The sequence below is a fragment of the Trachemys scripta genome, chromosome 10, assembly GCF_013100865.1.
Source record: "Trachemys scripta elegans isolate TJP31775 chromosome 10, CAS_Tse_1.0, whole genome shotgun sequence".
Taxonomy (NCBI): domain Eukaryota; kingdom Metazoa; phylum Chordata; order Testudines; family Emydidae; genus Trachemys; species Trachemys scripta.
The window spans coordinates 30,958,913-30,983,654 of NC_048307.1; the positions used below are offsets into that span (position 1 = coordinate 30,958,913).

Consider the following 24,742-nt stretch of genomic DNA (forward strand, 5'->3'; position numbering starts at 1 on the left):
TGTGTGTGTGTGTGTGTACTACACACCTAGAACACTGGTTGTTGTCTACACTTGAGTGGTGAATGTGTGATTGTATACTAACATGGTTCTGGGTGAATTAATAAATTGCTGGTTGGTTCAGAATAAGAATGTGTCCTGATTTGAGAAATACCATTCAAGTTAAAAGTTGACCTGTAAAGAACCCAGAATGAGAAGTAGTAAGCTAATATTCCCTGGATTAGAAAAAAAGGGGTTATCCTATTAGGTTCCATTCTATATTGGCTATAATACTTATCCAATTGGCAAATCTAGTTTGTTAGATTTTAGCTTTAAAATCTAACGGCCACCTTGGCAAATTAACAAAATGGACGAACCCCATTTTATGCTTACATATCAACCACCACAAAAAGCAAACCCTAAGGGTGGGTGAGTGGGAATCCCATGATATGATAGCTTCATAAAACAAGAATTGCCTTTTTCCTTTTCTCTAAAGATACTTTATTGTACTAGATTTCCATTCTTGGAGACAAAGGAGGAATATCTCAAAACAACACAAAGTGAGTCAGATTCTACCTCAGGCTTCATCAGTGTAAAGCTAAAATAACTCCACTGAAGTCACTCTGGATTTAAACAGGTCAATGAGATCAGAATCAGGCCCAAAGTTTATAAAAAGTGCTGAGCAGTGCAGTGGGGAAGACAGTAGGCCAATGCCAAAAGTAACAATAAAGAAAAGTTTATACACACTTCTGAAAATGAAGGTTAAGATCCACCAAGTACTAATAGTGTGAGGTTTTATTCTCTCCACCACAAAACTGTGAGGGTAGGGTGCCTCTCCTTGGAGAAAAAAATGGAATGAAAGCTTAAAAAAGGCCAACTGAAAAGAGAGACCCAAGAGATCTCCTGAACTGAAAATCCTGGGGGCAGGAGAGTTAGGGCAGCAGTTCTCAAACTTGGGCCGCCGCTTGTTCAGGGAAAGCCCCTGGCAGGCCGGGCCAGTTTGTTTACCTGCTGCGTCTGAGGTTCAGCCGATCGCGGCTCTCACTGGCTGCGGTTCGCTGCTCCAGACCAATGGGGGCTGCAGGAAGGGTGGCCAGCATGTCCCTTGGCCCGTGCCGCTTTCTGCACTAAGGTTGGTTTTCCATATTCTGAAAGATCTCTGGTTTACTGCTTACCTTCCTGGTTACCTTTTTGTTCTATGGGATGCATACTTTGTGAGACTCTAGTATTGTTTCCTTAGTAGAATTTGATGCCAAATGTAAGGATTTTAATTTTTGTTTTTTTGACACTAACTTCCTCATTTTATTAAAATTTCCTTTTCTAAAATTTAGCATCACTGGGTTGGTATCTGATCCTTTGAATACAATATACAGCACAATTGCTTTCTATGCCAGTCAGTACATAGCACTGCAATTCTCTACAGTAATGTAGAAGTTGCTGACATCGGCCACTAGAAATAAAATTATGTAAACAGGATTCCTCATTAAAATCAAAGCCCAGCACCTACCTAATAACTGTATTCTTCTCTCGCTGGCAAATCCTCTCATCATCTGTAAAGAGAATGGTATGATATGGGACCACAGGGTCACAGGTGGGCAGGATACCATGCACTATGTGGCTCACCATGTCTAGAATTCCGTTGTACACAAGCAAGTCATCTACAAGAAGCTGGAAACATAAAATAATCAAGAATCAGTTTTGTTCAAGCAACAGAACAGTTTATATTATTATTCATGAAAACTGAAAACTCTTCTGGAAAAAGTGTCTGAATGAAATGTCATTGCTTTCAATACAGTCCTCTCTGTCAGCTGAATAGGAGTTGCACCATTTGTTCCAGGAGAGCTGGTCACTAGTTCAGCTGCGTCTCTGTATCAAACAGTTTGCATCTCTCTCAGTTTATCTCTGGTGCTTTCTCACTCTGTCTCGTGGCAGATTAGTTTCTAATAAAATATATGAGCAGGCATACAAGAACTGACTACACCCTATTACAGAAATTGATTCTGTTATTCTGCATGTTATTAACTTTAATGAATCATGTTTTTAAAAACTTTAGACATTTATGTTGAAGTTGCACACAAAAAGTGTGAATCACACTGTGATAAATTATGAGTATGAAATAAAAAAGGAAATTAGGGCAAGCTGACTCATCAAAATTGCTTATGAATAAGTACTTACACCAAATTCTCTCACTCCCCTTTGGGGAGTTTTCGCATAATTCCACAGTTTGATCATTGACACGGTAGTGGGCAGGTCAAAAATAACATAAACCCTATTCACCTGTCAGAGAAAAGAATTCATTTAATTTTCAGTAAAACATGACAAACACCAATGAAGGAATGCAATCAAAGCAGGACAAACACGAAGAACAAGACTCAAAGGTTTGTATTAAAGGAGCAGAGCTAGTAAGCAGAAAAATGATATTTAAGCATTTAATGAGTTCAGCTATCATCTCCATGCCAATGATTCATAGATCTAGTTCTCCACTGTGGACTTCTCTCCTTCTGTTCAAAATGAAATCTCAGCCTGTCTCTCTGACATCTACTCCTGCATGTCCAGCCATCAGCTTAACCCACAACAGAGCTCTTCCTTCTTCGCCCAAAGCCATTCCCTCCCCCTCCTCTCTCAGTTACTGTGGCCAGCACCACCTTCCTGCCTATCTCTCATGCCTGGAACCATGGTGTTCTCTTCGACTCAGATTTTGCTCTAGGCTCACTGATTCAGGCCAGTCGAAATCTTGCTGCTTCTTCCTGCACAATATCTCTAAGACCCGGCCTTGCCATCCACACAGCTAAAACGCTCACCTAGGCCCTCATCATCTCCTGTCTTGACTGCTGCAACATGTCCTTGACAAATGCAATCTTCCCCACTTACATCCATCCAAAATGCTACAGCAAAGATCATGTTCCTGCCTCATCACTCCAACCATGTCCCTCCTCTCCACACATCTCTCCACTGGCTCCCCCCTTGCTACTGCATCAAAAACTACTGGTCTTGATTGTAAGGCCCTTGTGGCCTATCCCCACTTACCTATCATCTCCAATACGCTATCAAGATAATGACTCTCCCCTCTGCATTCCTAACAATGCTTCCTCCACTGCCCACTTGTTACATTTTCCAACAAGCACCTTGGTGCTGTTTCCCGTGTTGCCCCTTATGCCCAGGAGCTGCTCCTCATAACATTTGCAAAGCTACCTCATTGTCCTCTTTCAGATCCCTCCTTAAAATTCCCCTTTGCCCTGAGGCCTACAAAAAACTTAACATGGCTGGCTAGGATCGTCACATTGGTTCCTTGTGCTCCCTGCTCTGTTGGTTGCGTCAGCCTGTTGTCTCTTGTCTCATACGCAGACTGTAAGCTCTTTGGGGTATGGACTGTCTCTGTGTGTACAGCACCTAGCACCACAGGGTTCTGATCCATGACTGGGACCTTCTCAGCGCTACTGTAATTCAGGTAAGGTTAGCAATAGAGCCTGGATAAGCCTTGCCAGATGTTCCGAAGCAGTTCGCTGACCTCAGGAGTATGCAAGCCTATTTTTAAATGTTGAAAATAATAATATTGTATGTTTTCAATATATTGTTCTACTCTTATTTCTTGCTAGGATTCAATCTTTGGGCTTCAGGGAGAGTGTGGTTCCATGAATACATTCTCCACAGGGAGAGCTAACTTTTCCAGGACAATCTCTTTAAAAAAAAACAATAGTTACTCTCTGATTATCTTTAAGAAGGGATGGTGTTGTCATGCCTCAGGGGTCATTACTAACATTCTTGGGGTTTTAATATTCTTTCTAAGGCAGCAATTAAGTATGTACTACTGTAAATCTGGCTTCTGTAACTTCAGGTTGCCAGATGCTGACACTGAGTTTTTTATTTTCTGAATCCACCTGAAATATAGATCTGACACTGCCTTTGCCTGTGAGAAGATTAATGGTGGTATTTAATATACTGGCTCAGCTTTCTAATTTACCTGGGAACTCAGGGGACTGATTCTGCTCTCAGCTACACAATTAAAGATTGGGAGTCCTCCACTGAAGACAATAGGCCAGGTTCATGGGGGTGGTTGAGCCCAAGGTGGCTCAAGAGTGGCTTTTAAGACATCTTTGTGTTGCCTTGATTCTTGGTCTGACTACGTCTGGTGCAGTTTAGTACAATATCTGATCTGTCCTGCAGTTGAGAAAAGCCAAAAATGCACTCCAACCAAGCCCTCCCACCCCCACCCTGCAGCATAGACTCTGCCTTGTGACAGTTACATTCAGGTGAAATAATTAATTTGCTGGCTATTCATATATATTAATAATAAAACAGCTATCAGAGATGGAGAAATGAATCATTTCAACCAAACAAATATCTATCATGCCCCAAGACAGAACTACTCTGTCCGATTAAATACAAAGAGTAAAAGAAAAAGGAAGATTATTTAACAGAAAAGAGAAGTTTGCTGAATGTGTTGCAGATCTCCAGTTAAAGAGGGGCACACTTGCTTTGGTGGGTCCCTGGAACAGTTCAAAGCAGCCTGGCCATTAGGAGTCACATGCATTCCAAAGATTTGGTCCAGCATTCCAACTGATTCCATTACAGAGACTGCCCTTTTCACACCCCGCAGGCTCAGCTTGCTTCCTCTTCCTGACACTAACCACCCTCCAAAGAGGAGGGGAAGGAGGAAAGAGTTGTGTGGATGTACACAGATACATATTTTATATAATATATATATATATATATATATATATATATATATATATATATATTAATTAGGGGAACTCCAGTTATTGATGAGTTATTTTCCTTTTACTATCATGAAATGGGTTTTGCTAACTCCCAGTTATTAGGGAGATTAGCAAGCAGTAGACAGCTACAGAGGGAGGGCTAAGGAGATTTAATTAAACAGAGACTGAAGCACTACTCTCTCAAATCAGTAATCAGACTGGCATCTCAATGGAAAGAGGAATGCTTCATCCGGCATGGTTAAAATGCCAAGTACCAGCTTTACATAGGGGACACTGGACAGCTCTGCTTCCCTNATAATTAAAAAGCTATTTGGAATGATTAAAACCCTGTTATCTGGTGGCATTTAAAGACAAATGCAAATGTCAGAAAGGATGAATTCATTAAAATTGCTATTGAAAAGAGAAGAAAATCAGTTTAGGGGCTAGAAGATGTTATTTACTGAAATGTTACAATTTGAGGTAAAGTTAGATGTGCAGAGGATACTGTGAAGGTTGAAGTAATTTCATTTGACATTTCATAAAGTGGTCAGCTACCATTCCTATATATATATAATTATGTATGGAGACAAATACATGCTTCTGATCCTTGGCCACAGTTAAGGAGCAAAAATGCTGCTGCGGAGGGAGTTTAGGTGTGTTTTTGATCCCCTGATTCTGAGTCCATTCTTGGCCGAACCAAACTCCAGGCACAATATAGAGATGGACTACAGCCCACTTCTTCGGATGCATATATATGCATATATACATCCGAAGAAGTGGGCTGTAGTCCACGAAAGCTTATGCTCTAATAAATTTGTTAGTCTCTAAGGTGCCACAAGTACTCCAGTTCTTTTTAAGGAAGGTGTGGAGCTCTGTACTGAGGCTATGCTCAAAGGGAATTGAAAAGGCAGCCTGTGAACATGTGCTGGTCCCTGCACTGTTCAATACTTTCACTGGAAGAAGGAGTTCTCTTAAGAGCTAGAGGCAACCACTTCCATCAACCTCTTCCTCCCCAGACAGCTGCACTGCAGGGGCTAAATGTCAGCAGCCCCACTGGGGAGGAAGAGGAGCTGCACTGGGAAAGAAAGAGGAGAAAGGATGGATATTTGGAAACCCCAAAAATCTAAAGAGGGTCTGATTTAATATGGCGGGGCTTAGTCCCTACTGAGCCACTACTGGTCTGTCTGGTATTGGTAGTACGCTCAATAATATAAGAGAGTTCAATCCATTTTCACAGTCTCTCAACAGTTATTGTTTTCCCCTTGGACATCTCCACAAAGAGCCAGATGATTCTGAAGGGCTTAGTTGTACTTATTCATTTATTTATTTATGGTAGTGCCCACTTGTGCTAGACACATTCCAAACACGGAAGGATAGTCCCTCCTCTGAAGAGCTCACAATTTACGGGCTGGCAGGCAAGCAGACAGAGATTAGAGGGAAGAGGAACATTAGACAATTTATATTCAAATCAATTTGATTCATTGTAGTTTAGAGGGTTTACGTGGGACTTTAGTGATGCAAACACCTTGAACTTAGAGGCAAATGTCACTCAAGGAGCCAAGCAAGTGAATACACTTTTCCCAATAAAATACACAAATTTCTAGACTCTTTATTGCACGGGGGGATGGAGGGAGGGGAACTATAGAGGTCTATCTGCAAAGGCAAACATCTGCACAGTCCTCAGAATGGGGTGGGGGAAAGAAAAATATTTAAATCCTATTGCAGGTCCTGGTATGTCCTATCAGACTTCTTGAAATTAGAAGGCAAAGAAGCTGGATACTTGCAGACATCCTAGGCAAAATCCTTAAGGCCTTTAAGAATAGGTAAGGACACCTTACTTGGATTGGAAAACACTGAATAATTTATACGACTTCCTTGGAACTGCAGCCACAAGAATCTCCAAAGCTTTGTTGTCATCTGGAGAGTAAGAGGAAAAGGTAATGAGAATTCATTCATGAATGTAGAGTCCCAGGTACTCTAACAGCCCTAAATGTGAAATTAAGGCCATACTGGCATGTAAGCTGAACACTGACCATGAGTAACATGAGATGGAACAGTAGTTCCCCATACAGTTGGGGAAATGCAAGGGAAAATACCGAACTCTGCTCTGGGGGAATGATAAGAGAACCAGGGCCAGGAGACTCAGAGGTATTTGACATTGGACACTCATCCTCTCTGAGAACAAAAGAAGCTATTGGTTTGCTGAGTGTTAACTGTAGCATGGGCATCCATCTCAAAGATTCATATGGATCTGACCTAAATATCATTTGAGGCACTTTCCACCCAGACAATGGATCAGAGGACCCTCTCTGTGCAGATCCTGATGGATCTGTAAAGATTTTGCTCCAAGTCCCAGAATTAAATCCTTCCTCAACCCTCATAACAGTTTCTAACTTTAGTATTGGCTTGGAGGGTACGAGACCTAGTGTGGAACTAAAGAATCACTTGAACACCAGGCCTGATGCTTCAGTGGATCCAAGTGTCTTGAATCTGATTGTTGAGAACAAAGCCCTGCACGGAAACATGGCAAAGAAATATGGTCAGAACCAGAGTCTCCTCTGTGCCTAGGAAGTGATCAATTCAACTCTCCTGATCTCCTTACTTCCAGCTTAGGGCTCTCTTCTTTGCAAGAGCGGATGTTAAAATAGTCTCTCTTTTCTCTTAAAAGGCTCCAACAGGGGAATCAAAGCCTTCTGAAACTCCAGATAAAACAGATGACCCAAGGATTCAGAGCCAGAATGGAAGATCTGCACACTATGGCACCTCAATCTGTGCAAGAGCATCATTAAGTTAATTGCTCTGATCTTTCCTCATCCCAGAAGTAGAGACTGCACAGGCAAAATAAGTTTGGGAGTGTGACCTTCCACTGAATGCTGGAAACATTTTACACGGTTACTTACTGGTAACTGTCGTTCTTTGAGAGTATGGCCTTTGCATATTCACACTTGTGGGACTGATGCATCCTGGGGTTGGGCTGTGGACTAGAGAGCAGTCCCTTAGGGCCATTTGCCCCTTCTTCTGGATTCTGAAGGTACAAAAGGAAGCACGGCCCAAACCACTCTGAATTTGTCTCCTAATTTCAGAATTCTTTGCCTGGAACTCTGAAGAAGTGGGGAAGGTTGGCAGGGACTGGGAATATGCAGAGGCAACACTCTGGAAGAACAACAGTTACTGGTAAGTATCCTCCCCTTCTTTGAGTGGCCTCTGTGTATTCCCAGTTGTGGGAGATTAGCAAGCAGTGCAACCTACTCAGAAGATGTACTGAGGAGTTTTAGGTGATCAGAGATTGCAAGATTGCCCAAATGAGCATCAGCTCTGAATGGCAGGTCAAGAAAGCATCATAAGCGACCATAATTTTGTTCTTCAAGATCAGACATGAGTGAGGGACAAATCTGGTTTCAAGTACATCCAGAACTTCAAGTAACAACTTTGCAAACTCTCTGAAAAAGACAGATGGCCTGCAATGGATGCTGGTTTTAGATTAGATGAGTACCATTAGATATAGTCAGGTGAATGAACACCTGGTGAGTCATAACAATGATGCAAAAGAGAGTTGGGGAAATATAAACAGGATAGAGGCCTGTAAGAGATGGAAACAGAGATGACTTGAGATTGACAATGTGGATAAAATCACTGCCCACATCACATTTCCCATATAGACTACAGTTTACAGAGAATTGACCATTTGGACTGTACCTCACTATGACTGGGCTGTAACTATTGCTATGAGGAATGTCCTCTTCAGAGGTGTATGGTACAGATAATACTCTCACCAATAGCAAACTGGAGGTTCCAAGAGCTTTGTGAAACAAGACTCCAGTCCCAAAGCAAAAGAGATGTATGCACCAGAGGGAATAAATACATCCATCTTGTGGTACTCCAGCACAACCAACTACACTGCTACAAAGAAATCTAGATTCTTTGGCACAGCCATGAAGGCAAAGTCTGGGGCCAAAGAAGTCAAGAAAAGGTTTCCACTGCACAGCATTTACTGAAGAAAGAGCACATCCGGGAGAAGAGGCAATTGTGTAAGGAATAACATCCATATGGCTGTGGCATTTCAGGTGTACTGCATACTTACAAGAGCCCGGTATTTCAATTAATCTCGTGCTTTTCATTACCCCAGGAAATGCAGATATCCAAGAGTTTCTATGTATATGGAAACATTACCTCATTTATATCCACTGCATTGCAACACGTAATGCTGTTTGTATAATTTCCCAAGCTGTTTTCTTTTTTTGTTTTTGAAATTTCTCATTAATTGACAGTTTAAATTTATAATCGTAATTTTTAACATTCAGAGGGCTTGTCCACAATGGAGTGCAATCTGCACAATGGGGCTGTGATTTCTAAAGAGGACTAATGTGTTACACAGTAATTGGTCTGTGTAAGCCCTGCTGGTACGCACACCAGCAGGGCCTACACAGACCAACTACTGCGTGGCAAATTGGTGCACTTTACAAATCACACCCCAGTAGTGCACATTACTAGGATGACCACCTTTTCAAAAGGCAAAAGCAAGACACATGCAGGTAGGATTGCCAACCCTCCCTGTTTCACTGGGAGTCTCACGGAATCGGGCTCTGTCTCCCAGAGGCTACTGAAGCCAATCTGGGAGATTTTAGACCGCTAAAAGTCTGGTGGCGCAGCAGAGCTAAGGAAGGCTCCCTGCCTGCCCTGGCCCCGCGCCGCACCCAGAAGCGGCCGGCACATCCCTACGGCCCCTGTGGGAGGGGCAGGGGGCTCCGCATGCTGCCCATGCCTGCAAGCACTGCCCACGTAGCTCCCATTGGACGCAGTTCCCAGCCAATGGGAGCTGTGGAGTCGGTGCTCAGGGCGGGGGCAGTGCGCGGAGTCCCCTGCCCCTTCCTTAGAGGCTGTAGGGACGTGCCGGCCACTTTCGGGTGCGGTGCGGGGCCAGGGCAGGCAGAGAGCCTGCCTTAGCCCTGCTGCACCGCTGACTGGGAGCCTCCCGAGTTAAGCGCCGCCCGGCCAGAGCCCGCACCCCAACCTCCTACCCCAGCTCTGAGTCCCCTCCCACACCCAAGCTCCCTCCCAGAGCTGGCACCCCGCATCCTCTTGCATCCCCACCCCCTGCACCAGCCATGAGAGCCTCCTGCACCCAAAATCCCTCCCAGAGCCCGCACCACCTCCTGTATCTCAACCCTCTGCTGCAGGCTCAGCACAGAATCCCCTCCCACACCCTGAACCCCTCGGCCCCAGCCAGACTCCACACCCCCTCCCAAACCCAACCCCCCATCCCACCCCAGTGAAAGTGAGTGAGGGTGGGGGAGAGCAAGCAATGGAGGGAGAGGGGGATGGAGTGAGCAGAGTGGGGCCCTGGAGAAGGGGCGGGGCAGGAATGGAGCATCAGGGTCAGGGCACAGGTGTTTAGCTTTGTGTGATTAGACAGTTGGCAACCCTACACGCAGGATCCCCACCAGTCTGTGTGGCCCCACTCCCTTCCCCTCCTCTTCCCCTGAGGTCCCGCCTCCCTGGCCAGGCTGGAAGCCAGAGCCAGGCCATAGTAAGAGCCACTCAGAGAGCCCAGGCCACTGTGGGGAGCCCCATATCCTCCACCTGCCTTGGGCAGCATGCCCCTGGGGGTGGAGACATGGTCTGGAGGCTGCTTTTTGGCACCTCAGCACCCCACCTAGGGCAGGTGGAGGGTCTGGGGCTCCCCACAGTGGCCTGGGCTCCCTGGACAGCTCTTACCATGGCCCTGCTCTGGCTTCCAGCCTGGCCAGGGGCGGGGCCTCAGGGGAAAGAGGAGGAGCAGGGGCGGGGCCTCAGGGGAAAGAGGAGGAGCAGGGGCAGGGCCTCGCGGTGAGGCGGGATAAAGGCCCACCTCAGCCCCCCTTACTGGAAAGAGACTAGTGCCATCCCTGAGCCTGGGGCAGGTGTGGAGCAGCACTGCAGGGAATTCAGGACAAAGGCTGTCCTGTAGTCATTCAGTTCGGGACCAGGATTTGAACTTTGCATTTCAGGACTGTCCTGCCCAATTCGGGACAGGTGGTCACCCACAATGTAGTCAAGCCCTAAGTCAGGATTTCCCAACACAATAGCCAACATCAGATCTAATGTTAGACCTTCTTTGGAAACTTCTAACCTCCCTAATTCTGAAAGGTTAAGTGGAGAAATATAAATGACCACGATACAGGTGTGCAAAATGGTTCATCCCCAAAAGTTAAATGTAGGCCAGAACTAGTCTGGTTTATCTTCTTTTCCCTTTTCCCTTCTTTTCCCTATTAGAAACCACACACAAATTGAAAATGATGCTACTAGAAGGGGATGGATTACTCAGAACCTTGGGACATGGAACACTGCGCCTGTCCTTTCTAGTTCACTATTTTCAATACAGAGCATTGGTTTACATGAAATGAGTTGGTGTTCTGAGCCCAACTCTCAGTGGACAGGTGTCCACTGCACAAGACACACACATCTGCCTCCCTTATTGGTAGTCTCAGCTGATAGGCTAAGGATCTACATACCCTGTTGCTAGAAGTGATGCCTCCATGTCAGAGTGCAGGCACGGGGGGTCACAGTGTGGGGAAACCTGCATTGCTGTTGTCCATGCTGTAGCACTTCAAGAGACAGAGGATTTCGCTTTGAAAGGTGTCAGTCCAGCACTTTACACTGGCATGAACCTCACTTTAAAAAGTATACACATACACACACACGTTTGTATATCTATATCTTTGCACACATGACACATACAGAGCACTCAAATGTAAGGAAGAGATGAAAACAGAAAAGTATCCATACCAAACCAGGAAGAATTGGTGCAAGCCACATGTGTCTGCCATCACCACTGTCATTAACTCTGTCAATGAGTTTATCTGGAGTTCGGATATCTCCACACACACCCTCTAAAATGTTGACACTGTCTGGAAAAGCAGCAATGTCTGAAACAAAACTTAAGCTTAACTAACCAAACAGGAAGAATCAAAAACACCATCATTTTACAACCTATGTTTTTTCTACCAGACTTCGTGATAAATGTATTCTCTTTAGCAGTATAGATTATAAAATCCTTCCTACAGCTAGGCTGATTAGAGGACACTTATTGGTGACTTTGTCAGTTAACTGAAGAATTTAGGGCCAGATTTTCAAAGGTATTGGAATAAACCAGCAGATGGCACCTAAGTGTGAGCAGCCAAGCCCTGGAGGATCAATGGCCTATAGGAACAAAAGGTCAGAGGAGTCCATGCCAGCTGGGAGGAACTGGGGGATGGGTACCATCTTGGCTGTAGTATGTGTGTGTGGGCGGAGGGGCTTCGGTGGAAGGAGGAAGGATTGTGTTTCCCTTGGTGTGGGTGTGCATGAGTCTGGGGGGAAGGACAAGTTGTGAGCAATTTGGACTCAGATTTGCTAGTGTCCCGAAGGCAGGTGATGACCAAGCAGTCAAAAAGCAGCGCCCCACCAGGCTGGAGGCTCAGACTGAGCAGCCACCAGAGAGCAGGACACCTCACCAGGCTAGTGCAGCTCAACTTTATGTGTCCCACCAGTGGGATTAGAGGCCTCGGGTGAAGGAGCTAAAGGTTTTGGGCACCTCCAGAGGCAGGGGAAGGGACTGTGTTGTTGTTTCACTGTTTCAGTGTTGTTGTTGAATTCCCTTACGTTTCTCACTACATTTAGCCCACTGGTCTGTATCCATTCCCATGCCTAATATTCCTTTATAGAAATGGTTACAAAACTCTGGTGTAATTCAGTTTTGTGCCAGGAGTTTCTGGACCTCCATAAGCAAAGGAGGCAAATGCCTGACCCGGCAAGGAATAGGTGCAGCAGTCTCACTACCTAAGGACATATCCAGCATATGGAAAAGGGGATGTCTGGCCTAGTATTTAGGAGCCTATTGGGATTTTTGAAAATGCCTACATGGATTAGATATGCCTAACTCCCACTGATTTCAAAGTAGGTATCTCTGACTTCATAACACAGTTCCATCCTCACAGATGAGAGTTTCCTCTCCATTCTTTTCTGTGTTGAACCCCAGTTTTTTAGTATGAACTTGTGAAGGTTCCTCATGTGAAACCTGGGTCAGGGGATGTCAATGGAAAAAATAATCATCCCAGGAGTCTGAGCAGGCTCTTATGATCTCTTTGAGCTTTGGATCTAGAGTGCCAAACCTTTATAGTTTTGATAAATATTTTCCCTATGGTAGTCTGTATGAGTAATCCCAGGCACATCAGCGAATAAGTGGGTGTGAGGCTGCCCTTGTCATGATTTAGCATAAATCTGAAAGATAACAGCACCCTGATGTCAGTGTTTGTTGCCTGTTCCAATTCAGTACTATATCTTGTCTTTGACAATTAGATAAGGGAACAAATGAATTTCTTTGGTTCTGACTTGAGCCACTATTGTTACCACACCTCTGTGAATAGGCTCAGAGATGTTTGTAGCTTGAAGATTCAAATCTATTGTTGCCTGAATGATCTTCTGATAAAAGTAAGAGTTTGTTTACTATGACATACTGTTCCAGTGGTAAGGTGACATGTCTCTGGACAAAGAAGTAGATAATATGTAATATTAAATGCCTTAACTTTACATTGGCTTGTGGTTTTGTAATAAGTAATGCAGTATTTTTGTCTGCAGATAAATAAATCCTTCCTCAGCAAGGGGAACAGTCTGCCATGCTCATCAAGACACCATATTCTAATATTATCATCCATCAGGAGAAGAGGTTCCAGAATCCTTTACAGGGACCACTCACCCACAAGCTGTTTTCAAGACAGATTTAGGAAAAGTCTTCCTGATCTTGGATCAATTTCAGAAGTTTAAATCCTTGGTTCTCCCAAAGCTTTGAGACCATCAAAAAAATCTCAGCCTTCCAATGCAGGAGAGGGTGCGGGTTCTGGGAGCTGTGGGTGGCCGTGCCTACAGTCAATGTAAACAAACTGTCTTGCGGCCTGCCAATGGATTATCCTGATGGGCCGCGTGTGGCCCGTGAGCCGCAGGTTGCCCACCACTGGATTAGAGAGTGAGAATACCCTAAAGGAGCACATGTGTGGAGGAGCAGAAGAAAATGGAGATCTTGAGTTAGGGATCTCAACCAGGACAAAAGTCAGAAGGACAGCTAATTTTGGAGAACTGCTCCTCCCACTGCAGAGATGTGAGGGAATATGCTGAAGGAAAAGTACAAAGGAAGGGAGAGAGATCCTTTTCTTGAGTAGAACAATGGAAGAAGCTTTGAAGCAGAAACTGGAGTTTGAAAGTCAATCATACCTTGGAGCAGTGGGTTACCCAGAGGTAAAAGAAGCTGGAGACTAAGGCTAGTGAGCTCCTGAAACTTGCCAATGAAGCATTAGCCTACACACTGTGGCAGAAGAAACTGGGTTGCAGGGAAAACTGGTCCAGGACTGTGAAAGATGGTGTGACCAGGACACTAAAGCATGGGTGGAGACCTGCACGCACATGCTGAGCCCAGAAGTAGATTAGTGGCAGGCTGGTGTAGATACAGGGGAGTTGTTTGACCCCTCAAAGCTCCAGAAAGGCCTTCCAAGAAGGAAAATTGGCTGTTTGTCAAAGGACTGGGAATCCCATGGCACGAACACCAAGAACCAGTACACAGAAGAAGCTGCAATAATGTCAGTAGACTCCTCAGTTACTCAGCAGTCCTATATAATAATGGGCTGGAGGGAATTGGAGGAGAAGGCTGCTACGACTGGTGGGAACTGGGCTGAAATCCCTGAGACCTGCTCTTCACGGGAAAGGTTCTTAGTGCAAGCCATAAAGTGGAAGCAGAGGCTAACCCGCCACAGAGTTGAAAAGGAGATTGGGGAACAGCAGTCTTCGCTACTATAGAAGGAGCTAACTGCACCCCAGAACCAGCTTAATGTCAAGCAAGGGTTGAAGTCTGACTTGGAGAAGGGTAAAGAACTAGAGGACCTAAAGGCTGAAGTGGCCACCCTACAAAAAGAGCTGAAATATTGCAGAGTAACGCTATACAGAAGGAGAACAGGCTGGTGAAGGAGGTACAACGGTCAGCTGAAAATAAGAGCTGCCCTGCTAGAGCTATAAAAACATGGGACCATGAGGAAACTGCAAGACAAAGCCCCAGCCACTGTGCTACTAAAATGAAGGGACCTACCCCGAAGAATAATGAAAACTTGTGTGGTTCTGTGGTCCAGAAGATCATTTAAAAATATTCTGGGTGCAGGAAGAAGATCAATGGGGGATGCTGAGTGAGCTGTTAAAAGATGTAGGAAAAAAAGGGTGCCGTTCTTAGTATTCAGAAATCCTGAGAGAGAGATGAGCTTGAATAAAGACAGTCTTAATTCTGAGAGATGTGCTTGTGTCTGGCTGTAGCCAGGGAGGCTCCTCCCCAAGAGAGCAAGAGGCTGCCTCAGACCAATGTAACCATGGTAAAAGCCCAACGTTGTTGACCACATTCAAGAAGCTCACCTCTTGAATCCTGATTTCTTTCCTTTTGGTGGTGGTTTGGAACTGTGGATCTGTGCCAAGGCACACGAGCCAATAAAATGAAAAATAAAAGTAAAATAATTAAAATAAAAATAAATTAAATAATCAAAATGAACAGCTCTAGCCTAACTAAACTGAATAGATAATTAGGTCAATAAGCAGGCACTGGGAACAATCTGTTCCAACAAATTCAGGTCAGCTCAAGCTGGTGAGATTCCTGGTCCGTCTGCTACTGTGGTTGTAAGGAACTGAGGCAGCTGGAGCCCACCACTCCCTTCTATAGCTTTGCTTTCAGAACATTCAAGAACAGTGAGGGGAGAGGCAGGAGGAGCCATGAGAATGCTCTAATGCAGTGCTTCTCAAAGACGGTCCGCCGCTTGTTCTGGGAAAGCCCCTGGCGGTCCGGGCCGGTTTGTTTACCTGCCGCGTCCGCAGGTTCAGCTGATCGCGGCTCCCACTGGCTGCGGTTCGCTGCTCCAGGCCAGTGGGGGCTGCAGGAAGTGGTGCGGGCCGAGGGATGTGCTGGCTGCCCTTCCCGCAGCCCCCATCGGCCTGGAGTGGCGAACCGCGGCCAGTGGAAGCCGCAATCGGCTGAACCTGTGGACATGGCAGGTAAACAAACTGGCCCGGACTGCCAGAGGCTTTCCCTGAACAAGCGGCAGACTGGCTTTGAGAAGCACTGCTCTAATGGACACTATTATGAGAAGGATCCACCAGTCCAAGCTGCATTGCCAGGCCCATCCCAAGGGCAGGAATGTGAAGAGGCCACTTGTTGAAGCAGCAACATTATGAAATTGTACCTCAATAAATATCACCAAAAACTCAAGAGCAATCACAGCAGTTAGTCAGGAGGGGTAATACTGCACTTTTTGTATAGGTCAGCAGATGACGGTAGGATAGGGTCCATCAAGGACTGAAGAGTGCATTTGAAAGAGAAAAAGAAAGTCAGTCTGGTAAAGGATACTGTTTTCAGTGAGTAAGATTTTGTCTCCATGTTCATTATACAACTCTAGTCCGTTCAAACCAATATAGTATGGATCACCCCAGCTCGTTAGAAGCTGAAACTGGAAAATAACTGAAAGATGTTATTAAGGAAAATGTTGATTCCAACATTTTTTCTATTTCAGAAGAAAGTTATAAGAGAATATTAAATCTCTAAGGTGAAGAAATGGCTGTGCAACCTTTGCTCTGCCCACTTGTGTGTACACATCATGATACTGTCTTTAATTACGGGGCACACATTATTTAGTATATCATACATTTTTTTTCTACAGTCTTATTTACATCGGTAACATCTTGCATTATTCTTTTTCATTCTCTTATTACTTTCACTAATTCATTGTCATAATGGTCAAATATTCCTTCCTTGACTTACACTGCTCCTACCATAAGTTGTCTTCTCTCTAATTAATAATCTGCATTCACAATACCATACATATTATTTTTCTCAGACATCACAGTCTTCCCTAGATGCGGGTCACATGATGAGCCAACTAACTATGAAACTAAATAAGCTATGCACAAATACATGACACGGGTATTCTGATTTGCAATTCAGGTGAGGATTCAGGTAACTATAAAGCCCATTTAGCTAACAGCTTATATGGGATACAATTAATTGGTATACAGATTCACTGATTCTGATGTCAGAAGGGACAATTATGATAATCTAGTCTTGTCTCTTTCATAATACAAACCATATAATTTATCCCAGTAATTCCTATGCCAAGTACAATAACTTCTGATTGAACAAGATCATGGCATTTAGAAAAAAACATCTAGTTCCTGGTGATGTGGAGTCCACTACTTCCTTTGGTCAATTGTTCCAATGGTTAACCACCTTTACTGTTAAAAAACTGTGCCTTACTTCCAATCTGAATTTGTCTAGCTTGAACTTCCAGCCACCAGACTTTTGATTAAATAGTTTGCACTAAGTGAGATTTGAAGACCTTGCATCATCCTTTTACGTCCTTGTGCTGGACTAATCCCAGACCCACATAGTAACTGGGAATAGGAATTGCCATCCTGGATCAGGCCAGGGTCCATCAAGTCCAGACTTCTGTCTCCAACAGTGGCCAGGGACAGATACTTACCACAGAAGTGCAAGAAACCCCACAGTACGCAGATGTGGGATAATATGATCTCCTAAGTATCAGAGGGGTAGCCGTGTTAGTCTGTATCCACAGAAACAATGAGGACTCGGGTGGGGGGGGGAACACCTTAAAGACTAACAGATTTATTTGGGCATAAGCTTTTGTGGGTAAAACCCCCCACATCTTCAGATGCATGGAGTGAAAATTACAGATACAGGCTTAAATATACTGGCACATGAAGAGAAGGGAGTTACCTTACCAGTAGAGAACCAGTGATGACAAGGCCAATTCAGTCAGGGTGGATGTGGTCCACTCCAATAGTTGATGATGAGGTGTCAATACCAAGAGAGAGCAAATTGCTTTTGTAGTGAGCCAACCACTCCCAGTCCCTATTCAAGCCCAAATTAATGGTGTTAAGTTTACAAATGAATTGTAGCTCTGCAGTTTCTCTTTGAAGCCTGTTTCTGAAGTTTTGTTGTTGAAGGATGGCTATAAGGTGCCACAGGACTCTTTGCTGCTTTTACAGATCCAGACTAACACAGCTACCCTTCTGATACTTTTAATCTGTTATTGAATGTCTAGGGAAGATTGAAGTGTTCTCCTACTGGCTTTTGTAGGTTACCATTCCTGATGTCTGATTTGTGTCCATTTATTCTTTTACGTAGAAACTGTCCGGTTTGGCCAATGTACATGGCAGAGGGGCATTGCTGGCACATGATGGCATATATCACATTAGTAGATGTGCAGGTGAATGAGCCCCTGATGGTGTGGCTGATGTGGTTGGGTCCTCTGATGGTGTTGCTAGAGTAGATATGGGGACAGAGTAGGCAACGAGGTTTGTTACAGGGATAAGTTCCTGGGTTAGTGTTTCTGTGGTGTGGTGTGTAGTTGCTGGTGAGTATTTGCTTCAGGTTGGGAGCAGCTGGTAAGCGAGGACTGGCCTGCCTCCCAAGATCTGTGAGAGTGAGGGATCATTTTCCAGGATAGGTTGTAGATCGTTGATGATGTTGTGGAGAAGTTTTAGTGGGGGACTGTACGTGATGACCAGTGGTGTTCTGTTATTTTCCTTGTTGGGCCTGTCCTGTAGTAGGTGACTTCTGGGTAACCGTCTTGCTCTGTCAATCTATTTCCTCACTTCCCCAGGTGGGTACTGTAGTTTTAAGAATAAAGATCTTGTAGGTGTTTGTTTCTGTCTGAGGGACTGAAGCAAATGCGGTTGTATCTGAGGGCTTGGCTGTAGACAATGGATTGTGTGATGTGTCCTAGTTTGAAGCTGGAGGTATGTAGGTAGTATAGCGGTCACTAGGTTTCAGGTATAGGGTGGTTTTTGTGTGACCATCATTTATTTGCACTGTAGGTCCCAGGAAGTGGATCTCTTGTGTGGACTGGTCCAGGCTGAGGTTGATGGTGGGGTGGAAATTGTTGAAATCCAGGTGGAATTCTTTAAAGGCCTCCTTCCCATGGGTCCATATGATGAAGATGTCATCAATGTTGTGAAAGTAGAGGAGGGGCACTAGGGGACAAGAGCTGAGGAAGCGTTGTTCTAAGTCAGCCATAAAAATGTTGGCATACTGTGTACCCATAGCAGTGCATTGACTTGAAAGTATAAGTTATCCCCAAATCTGAAATGGTTGTGGGTGAGGACAAAGTCACAAAGCTCAGCCACCAGGTGTGCTGTGGCCTCATCAGAGATACTGTTCCTAACAGCTTGTAGTCCATTCTCATGTGGAATATTGGTGTAAAGAGCTTCTACATCCATGGTGGCCAGAATGGTCACCAATGCATTGCAGTTTCCTCAGGAAGTCGCTGGTGTCTCGAAGATAGCTAGGAGTGCTGGTAGCCTAGGGTCTGAGGAGAGAGTCCAAATAGCCAGATAATCCTGCTGTAAGAGTGTCAATGCCTGAGATGATGGGGCATCCAGGATTTCCAGGTTTATGGATCTTGGGTAGCAGACAGAATACCCCTGGTTGGGACTTCTCCTAACCACTAACAGAGAGAGGCTTGAGCCCTGAGAAGCAGGTGGATTTATAGCCTTTTAAATCTTGTTTTTAGTGTTTACTGTTATAACATTGTATAATCTTGATATTTATGGAAATGTCCAATCCTTCTTTGAATCTCATTAACTTCTTTGCCTCAGTGACATCCTGGAGCAATGAGTTTGTGTGAAAAAATATTGCCTTTTATCGCTTTTGAATTCACTGTCTCTCAATTACTTTGAATGTCCTCTTCTTCCCACTTGGATAGAGAGAGAAAAGAAGTTTCCAATCCAACTTCTCTATTCGGGAAAATTGAGTTTAAAATATACAATTAACATAGTTTAGTACAAACCATTGTTACGTCCTGACCTACATTCATGTCACTAGTTTTTGTCCTTCTTATTTAAATCGTGTCCAGCTTTATTCTGTATGGAGGCTTATAAAAACAAGAGGCAGTTTTTAGAATTGATCCTGAATTAGAGGCGGAGCCAGTGGAGAGTTTGAAGTTGGGGTTACATATTCATGCTTCATTGTATAGGTTATTTATATTTATTTGTTTTTAATGATGCCTCTCACATGCTTTAGGTACCTCAGTTAAATTAAAACAAAGCCATATAGAGGAACTCTGAAAATGCTGGGGTCAAGAGAGAGGTATTCAGGGAGACCAAAAAGAACAGAATTGCAATACCCATAATAATAATAAAAATAATCACAAGATACTATACATAATAATACAAGTGAGAAAATGATAGGGAAGGATACAACCACATGGCATCAATGGTGCTTCATAGTCCATACTAGCTTGTTCCATCCCACGTGAATCAGTTCTGCCAAAATATACAAGAAAAATTTTAAAATCCTGACATATTTAGTAAAGAACGGACACTCTCCACCAAAAAATGATCAAAAAACAAAAACAGAAAACAAAAACAAACCAGTGAATTTGGAGAATTTATCCATCTGCTTTCAGCACAGGAATTCTCTGAGAAACTACAGGAAGAAGAGGGCCTTATTTTCACAGCTGAGTGCAGAACTCCACATCTATTTTGTATACACATTTATTTCTTCATGCTAATTGTTCACTGTGCATCTAATTGGCCACTTGCACATACAGTCTTTGTAAGCACATGTGAAAATTAGGCACACAATTGAGGGCAGATTTAAGTGCCTGTAATTTTAAAAAAGTATGCCCAAAGTACTTGATATTTGTATCCATGCACTTCATAATGCATCTGCTTCAGGGAGGCCCATCCAAACAGACTACCTTCAAGGAATAGGTAAGAGAATATGTAAGGTTTAGATAGTAAGAACATTCTATTTTACCTCCCATATGGTCTGATAATCTGTTGGGGCTTCAAGTAGTCAACAAAGAGAATTTCTTGAGCAAAGTCAAAGTGACAGTTGCCTGGTCCCTTTCGGATAAGAAAGCCCTCTGGCGGAGAGATACAGTGTCCATCCAGCAAGACATGGACAACCTTAGCCTAGGGAAAGAACACCTTATTTTAAAACATATGGATCTAATACAAATATGTTAATTTCACTGGCTGAAACAATTTAATTATTAAAGATACTTTTGTTGTATTGAACTTATTTCATCTCCCTTTTGAATCTGAATTCTTACAAAAAAGAAGGCGTAAAATACATATACCTCACTAGTGACACAAGAAGTGTAAATCAAAATGTCATTGAGATAAAAATTCCCAGGAACAATGAGCATGCTCACACTCAGAGCTTAGCCTCCAATATGCTAATTTTAATTCCTAGTAAAATTCCATTAAAAAAACCCTTCATTTAAAAGGGGCCGAGGCTGGTTAAGAGTGACATCCCACAACACCAAACCTAAAAGGCAAGGAAGTAAGTTATGGGACACTGCTATGATCACTATTGAGCCTGTTTGAATGTATATAGGCTCTCGATAGAAGTGCTGTGTTTTTAAATTTTAAATTTGAATTTTAAAAGTAAAAGATTTTATTTTAATAAAGGTAAGTATCACTTTCCCCTAAATTGTTGTTACATTGCTGTTTAAAGTTAGTAAATTTGGTTTTACTAGCATCAGCAAAATACAAACTAGTAGCAACTTAAGGAACTGCTTTCACCTGTAATAAGAAGGAACTGATTAACCTCAGAATTAAGAGGAAGAGAGTTTATGTTTGTGCTCTGGAATGCAAGGTTGAATGTTTGAGGAGTGACTGTTTATAGTTCCACTTTTTGTCAGATCTGCAGGTATTTTAGTAATTTTTAAATCTGTTTGCGGTTTGGGTTTACACTGGGGGATGTCACACCTACCAACCTTTATCTTTTTGAAGAAAGCTTTGGTTTACCGAACTTCTTTGGTTTTTAATACAGCAAGTGTTGAAGGGCTCTGGGAGATATATAAGAGGAGATAGTGATGCTCTCCATGTCAACTTTTGCCATGTATATAGGAATATTGATGGAGCAGGGATGCTTGCAGTGAGAGGAAAGAGAGCAGAATGCAGGGAAATAACATAGCTGTGCTCTTGGTAGTTGCCTTCTAGTTTTAGCCTTTGGTGTCAAGTTTCCTGGCTCTTCCCAACAACTAAGAGTGTTAGAAATGTCCTCCTAAAAAATGATAGCTCATATTCAGATGTATTCACACGACTCCAGAGACGGGGGCCTTAAGAAACTCACCAAATATCACACAACTCACAACAAAATAGTGAGGGTTGGCAGTACGGAGCCCCAGCATTGCAGCATGTAACCTCTTTCTCAGGGGAGCTATTTCTACTGCTCTCCAGCATAGCCAAGGATTGTGTCACAGAGTATCTCCCCGCAGTTTCCTAGCCAAAACATAGATGGCAGACATCTTTTCTGGGGGCAGCCTGTAGCTGCAGCCAGTAGCGTAGCTAGGGGGGTTCAGGGGAAGCAGCTGCTTCCCCTCAGCAAATTTTTCAAAAGCTGCGCCTGCTGGGCCACCGCTGGGGTCCTGCAGGGAAGTGTGTGTGGGGGGGGAGTCAGCAAGGCCAGACTCCGGAGGAGCCATTGTGGGGGGGCAGCGGGCACGGCCAGAGGAGCGAAGGGGCCGGCTCCTCGGCCATCGCGCCCCACGCGGCCCCAACATCGCCGCCGCAGCCGCCTCCTGCGGCGGCTTGGGGCGTGGCAGCCGAGCACTCCGCAGTTGGCGGGCAGCTTCCCTCTCCCTGGCAGCTTCCTGCTTCTGGGCCAAGGGAAGCAGGAAGCTGCCGGGGAGAGGGGATCTGCCCGCCAGCTGCCCCTCGCCCGCCGCGGGCTCCTCTGCAGCGCTGTCCGCCACGGGGCTGGGGCTCTCCCGGGGCTCTGACCTGCACACGCCCAGCACCCCCGGGGCTGCCCCTGCCTCCCCAGGCTGGCCCCAGATCCCCTCTTCCGGGGGGCTGGGGTCCTGCTGCGGCTTGCGCCCCTCTGCCTCCTCCACAGCCCCAGGGGGTTGAGGCCATGCCACCCCTTCCCCAGCTTCCCCCTCCAGGCTCCAGCAGCCCCCGCACTGCCCTGCCGGGCCTGTTCAGCCCTCGGTCCCAGTAGAGGGCTAACCTGGGATGGGGTTCGCACCTGGCGTGCTCTGTGCTTGGGGCGGGGCGGAGATGGAGGAGCGGGCGTTCAGCAGCCCCGCCGGCCAGACTACCAGCTCCACGGAGCTGCCGCCGCCTCCTCGAGGCCAAGCAAGGCCGCGGAGACCCAGCAGGACCCCGTGCCCTCCCCAGTCGGGGAAGAGACTGAGAGAGAGTCCCTCTCCTTCGGCCCGGACGGGAAGGTGAGTGACCGAGCGCGCGCTGGGAGCTCAGCCCGGGGCCCAGTGCCCCATCCCTCTGCCTGATGTCCCCTGCAACACCCCATCTCGCCCGGTGCCCCCCAGGGCCCACCAGGCGGATGGCACCAGGTCCTGCCCTCATGCAACTCGCCCCTACTGTGCAGGTGAAGGGGATGGCCTGGCCCGGGGGGAGCCGCAGCAAAGCCCCGCCTGGAGCTGGTGCAGGAGATGAGCGGGGCTCTCAGCCGAGGATCTGGCATCAGCCTGCAGCAGGGAGTGGAGCCACCCCCCCCGCCAGCTTGGCTCAGCCCAGCCCCACTCTTAAAGGGACACGGACCCCACCGCAGCTTGGCCTGGCCCGGGGGGGTGTCAGGGTGCGTGCAGGGGGCTCCTGGGTGCCTGCAGGGCCCTGGCAATAGATGGGTCTGGAGGAGCCAGCAAAAGGGGGGGCGGCCAGAGGAGGAGCCAAAGGGGGCGTGGCCAGAGGAGGAGCCAAGGGGGGGCACCTTTTTTATGTTTGCTCCCCCGCTCTTAAAACCTGGCTACGCCACTGGCTGCAGCCCCACTGGAAATGAAAGAGCAAAGAGGTAGCCATCTTGAGTTGGTACAGCCTTACAGTCAGATGGCAAGCAGCACTCTTAGATGTACTACATTTCAGTTGAATCAGGCTCCCAATTTGGAGAGGAGAGAGAGAGAGAGAGTCCAATCAAAAAATATACTTTAGCCTAAGGGAAGGAGCACTGACCTGGGAGCCAGGAGAGCCCAGGCTGAAATCTCACCTATTCTACTCACTGCTGCTTATATTTGTGTGCATTTTACAGCCCTTACTACTGAGCCATACCTCAAACACCTATTTGAGGAGGCAGTCAAGTATCAGACGTCCCATTTTACCAATCAAGTAGCAGAATTGCACAAGTTCATTTCTAGCACAGCTGGGAATAGAATCCAGTTCAGTAATTTGACAGAATTTAGTCTCAACTACACTGACAAACCAATGTGAAAAGCTATCCTGTTAATCATCAGTAGGCCACCCCACCCCAGTGCTAGGACTAGAACCTAGTATTGTACAGCTGACTAGCAAATAGTTACTTAAGCCACTGGAAACAGGTACATGTCACTTTCCCCTCTAGTGGCTGCTCCACTGACAGAACAACACTTATTCCTGCACTTCAGGTGTTAGAAAGATAGGCTGGGAATGTGATGGTCTGTGGTTCAAACTCTGCTGTGACCCACACCGGGTTCCCTGATGGCTGCACTGTAGAAGTCGTGATTTTCCAAAAATTACAAAAAAGGCTTATTTAATTCACACAGTGAGAAAATATCCTTAGGCAAGTTTTAATCTGCCAACTAAGGTGTATGTGACATGTAACAAAAAACAGGTGTTCCACTTTTTGGTCATATTTCACATATTTTGATCACCTGATGTCACACACTGTCCATTTGGTGGTTGAGAAGTTTGACAGCACACTTTTTAATGAAATGGGGGCCAGTTTTCTGAGGGTAGCCTGTGGCTTCAGTCCCATTGGAAACAATGGGAAATAGTGGCAATTTTACTAAGCTCACCCCCCTTTCACTTTGGAGCAAATTTTATGGCATCTGAGTGCCTGGCTGTAGATAACAGATTTCTTGGTGTGTCTGGGGTGGTTGTTGGCTCATTGGAGGTAAGTGTGGTGATCCGCAGGTTTCTTGTACATAGTCATTTGTATGGTTCCATTATTGATGCTGATCACGGTGTCCAGGAAGTTGATGATGTGTGGCAACGTTCTAGAGAGAGTTTCATCGATGGGTGGTGGTTGCTAAAGTTGTGGTGGAAATCTATGAGGGACTTTAGGT

The 24,742-nt window shown here is 45.3% G+C and overlaps 1 protein-coding gene across 5 annotated transcripts in view; it reads right to left on the bottom strand.

Annotated features, from left to right (window-relative positions):
• KATNIP (katanin interacting protein) overlaps positions 1–24,742 on the bottom strand; it is a 189,030-nt gene that overhangs the window by 11,809 nt on the left and 152,479 nt on the right. For all 5 annotated transcript variants that reach the window (XM_034783910.1, XM_034783906.1, XM_034783907.1 and 2 more), the window contains 6 exons: positions 20,488–20,645; positions 19,927–19,991; positions 16,060–16,170; positions 11,439–11,578; positions 2,152–2,253; positions 1,484–1,644 (listed from right to left, as the gene is read on the bottom strand). In XM_034783910.1, the coding sequence (XP_034639801.1) occupies positions 1,484–1,644; positions 2,152–2,253; positions 11,439–11,578; positions 16,060–16,170; positions 19,927–19,991; positions 20,488–20,645 (737 nt within the window). The remainder of the gene's footprint in view (positions 1–1,483; positions 1,645–2,151; positions 2,254–11,438; positions 11,579–16,059; positions 16,171–19,926; positions 19,992–20,487; positions 20,646–24,742) is intronic.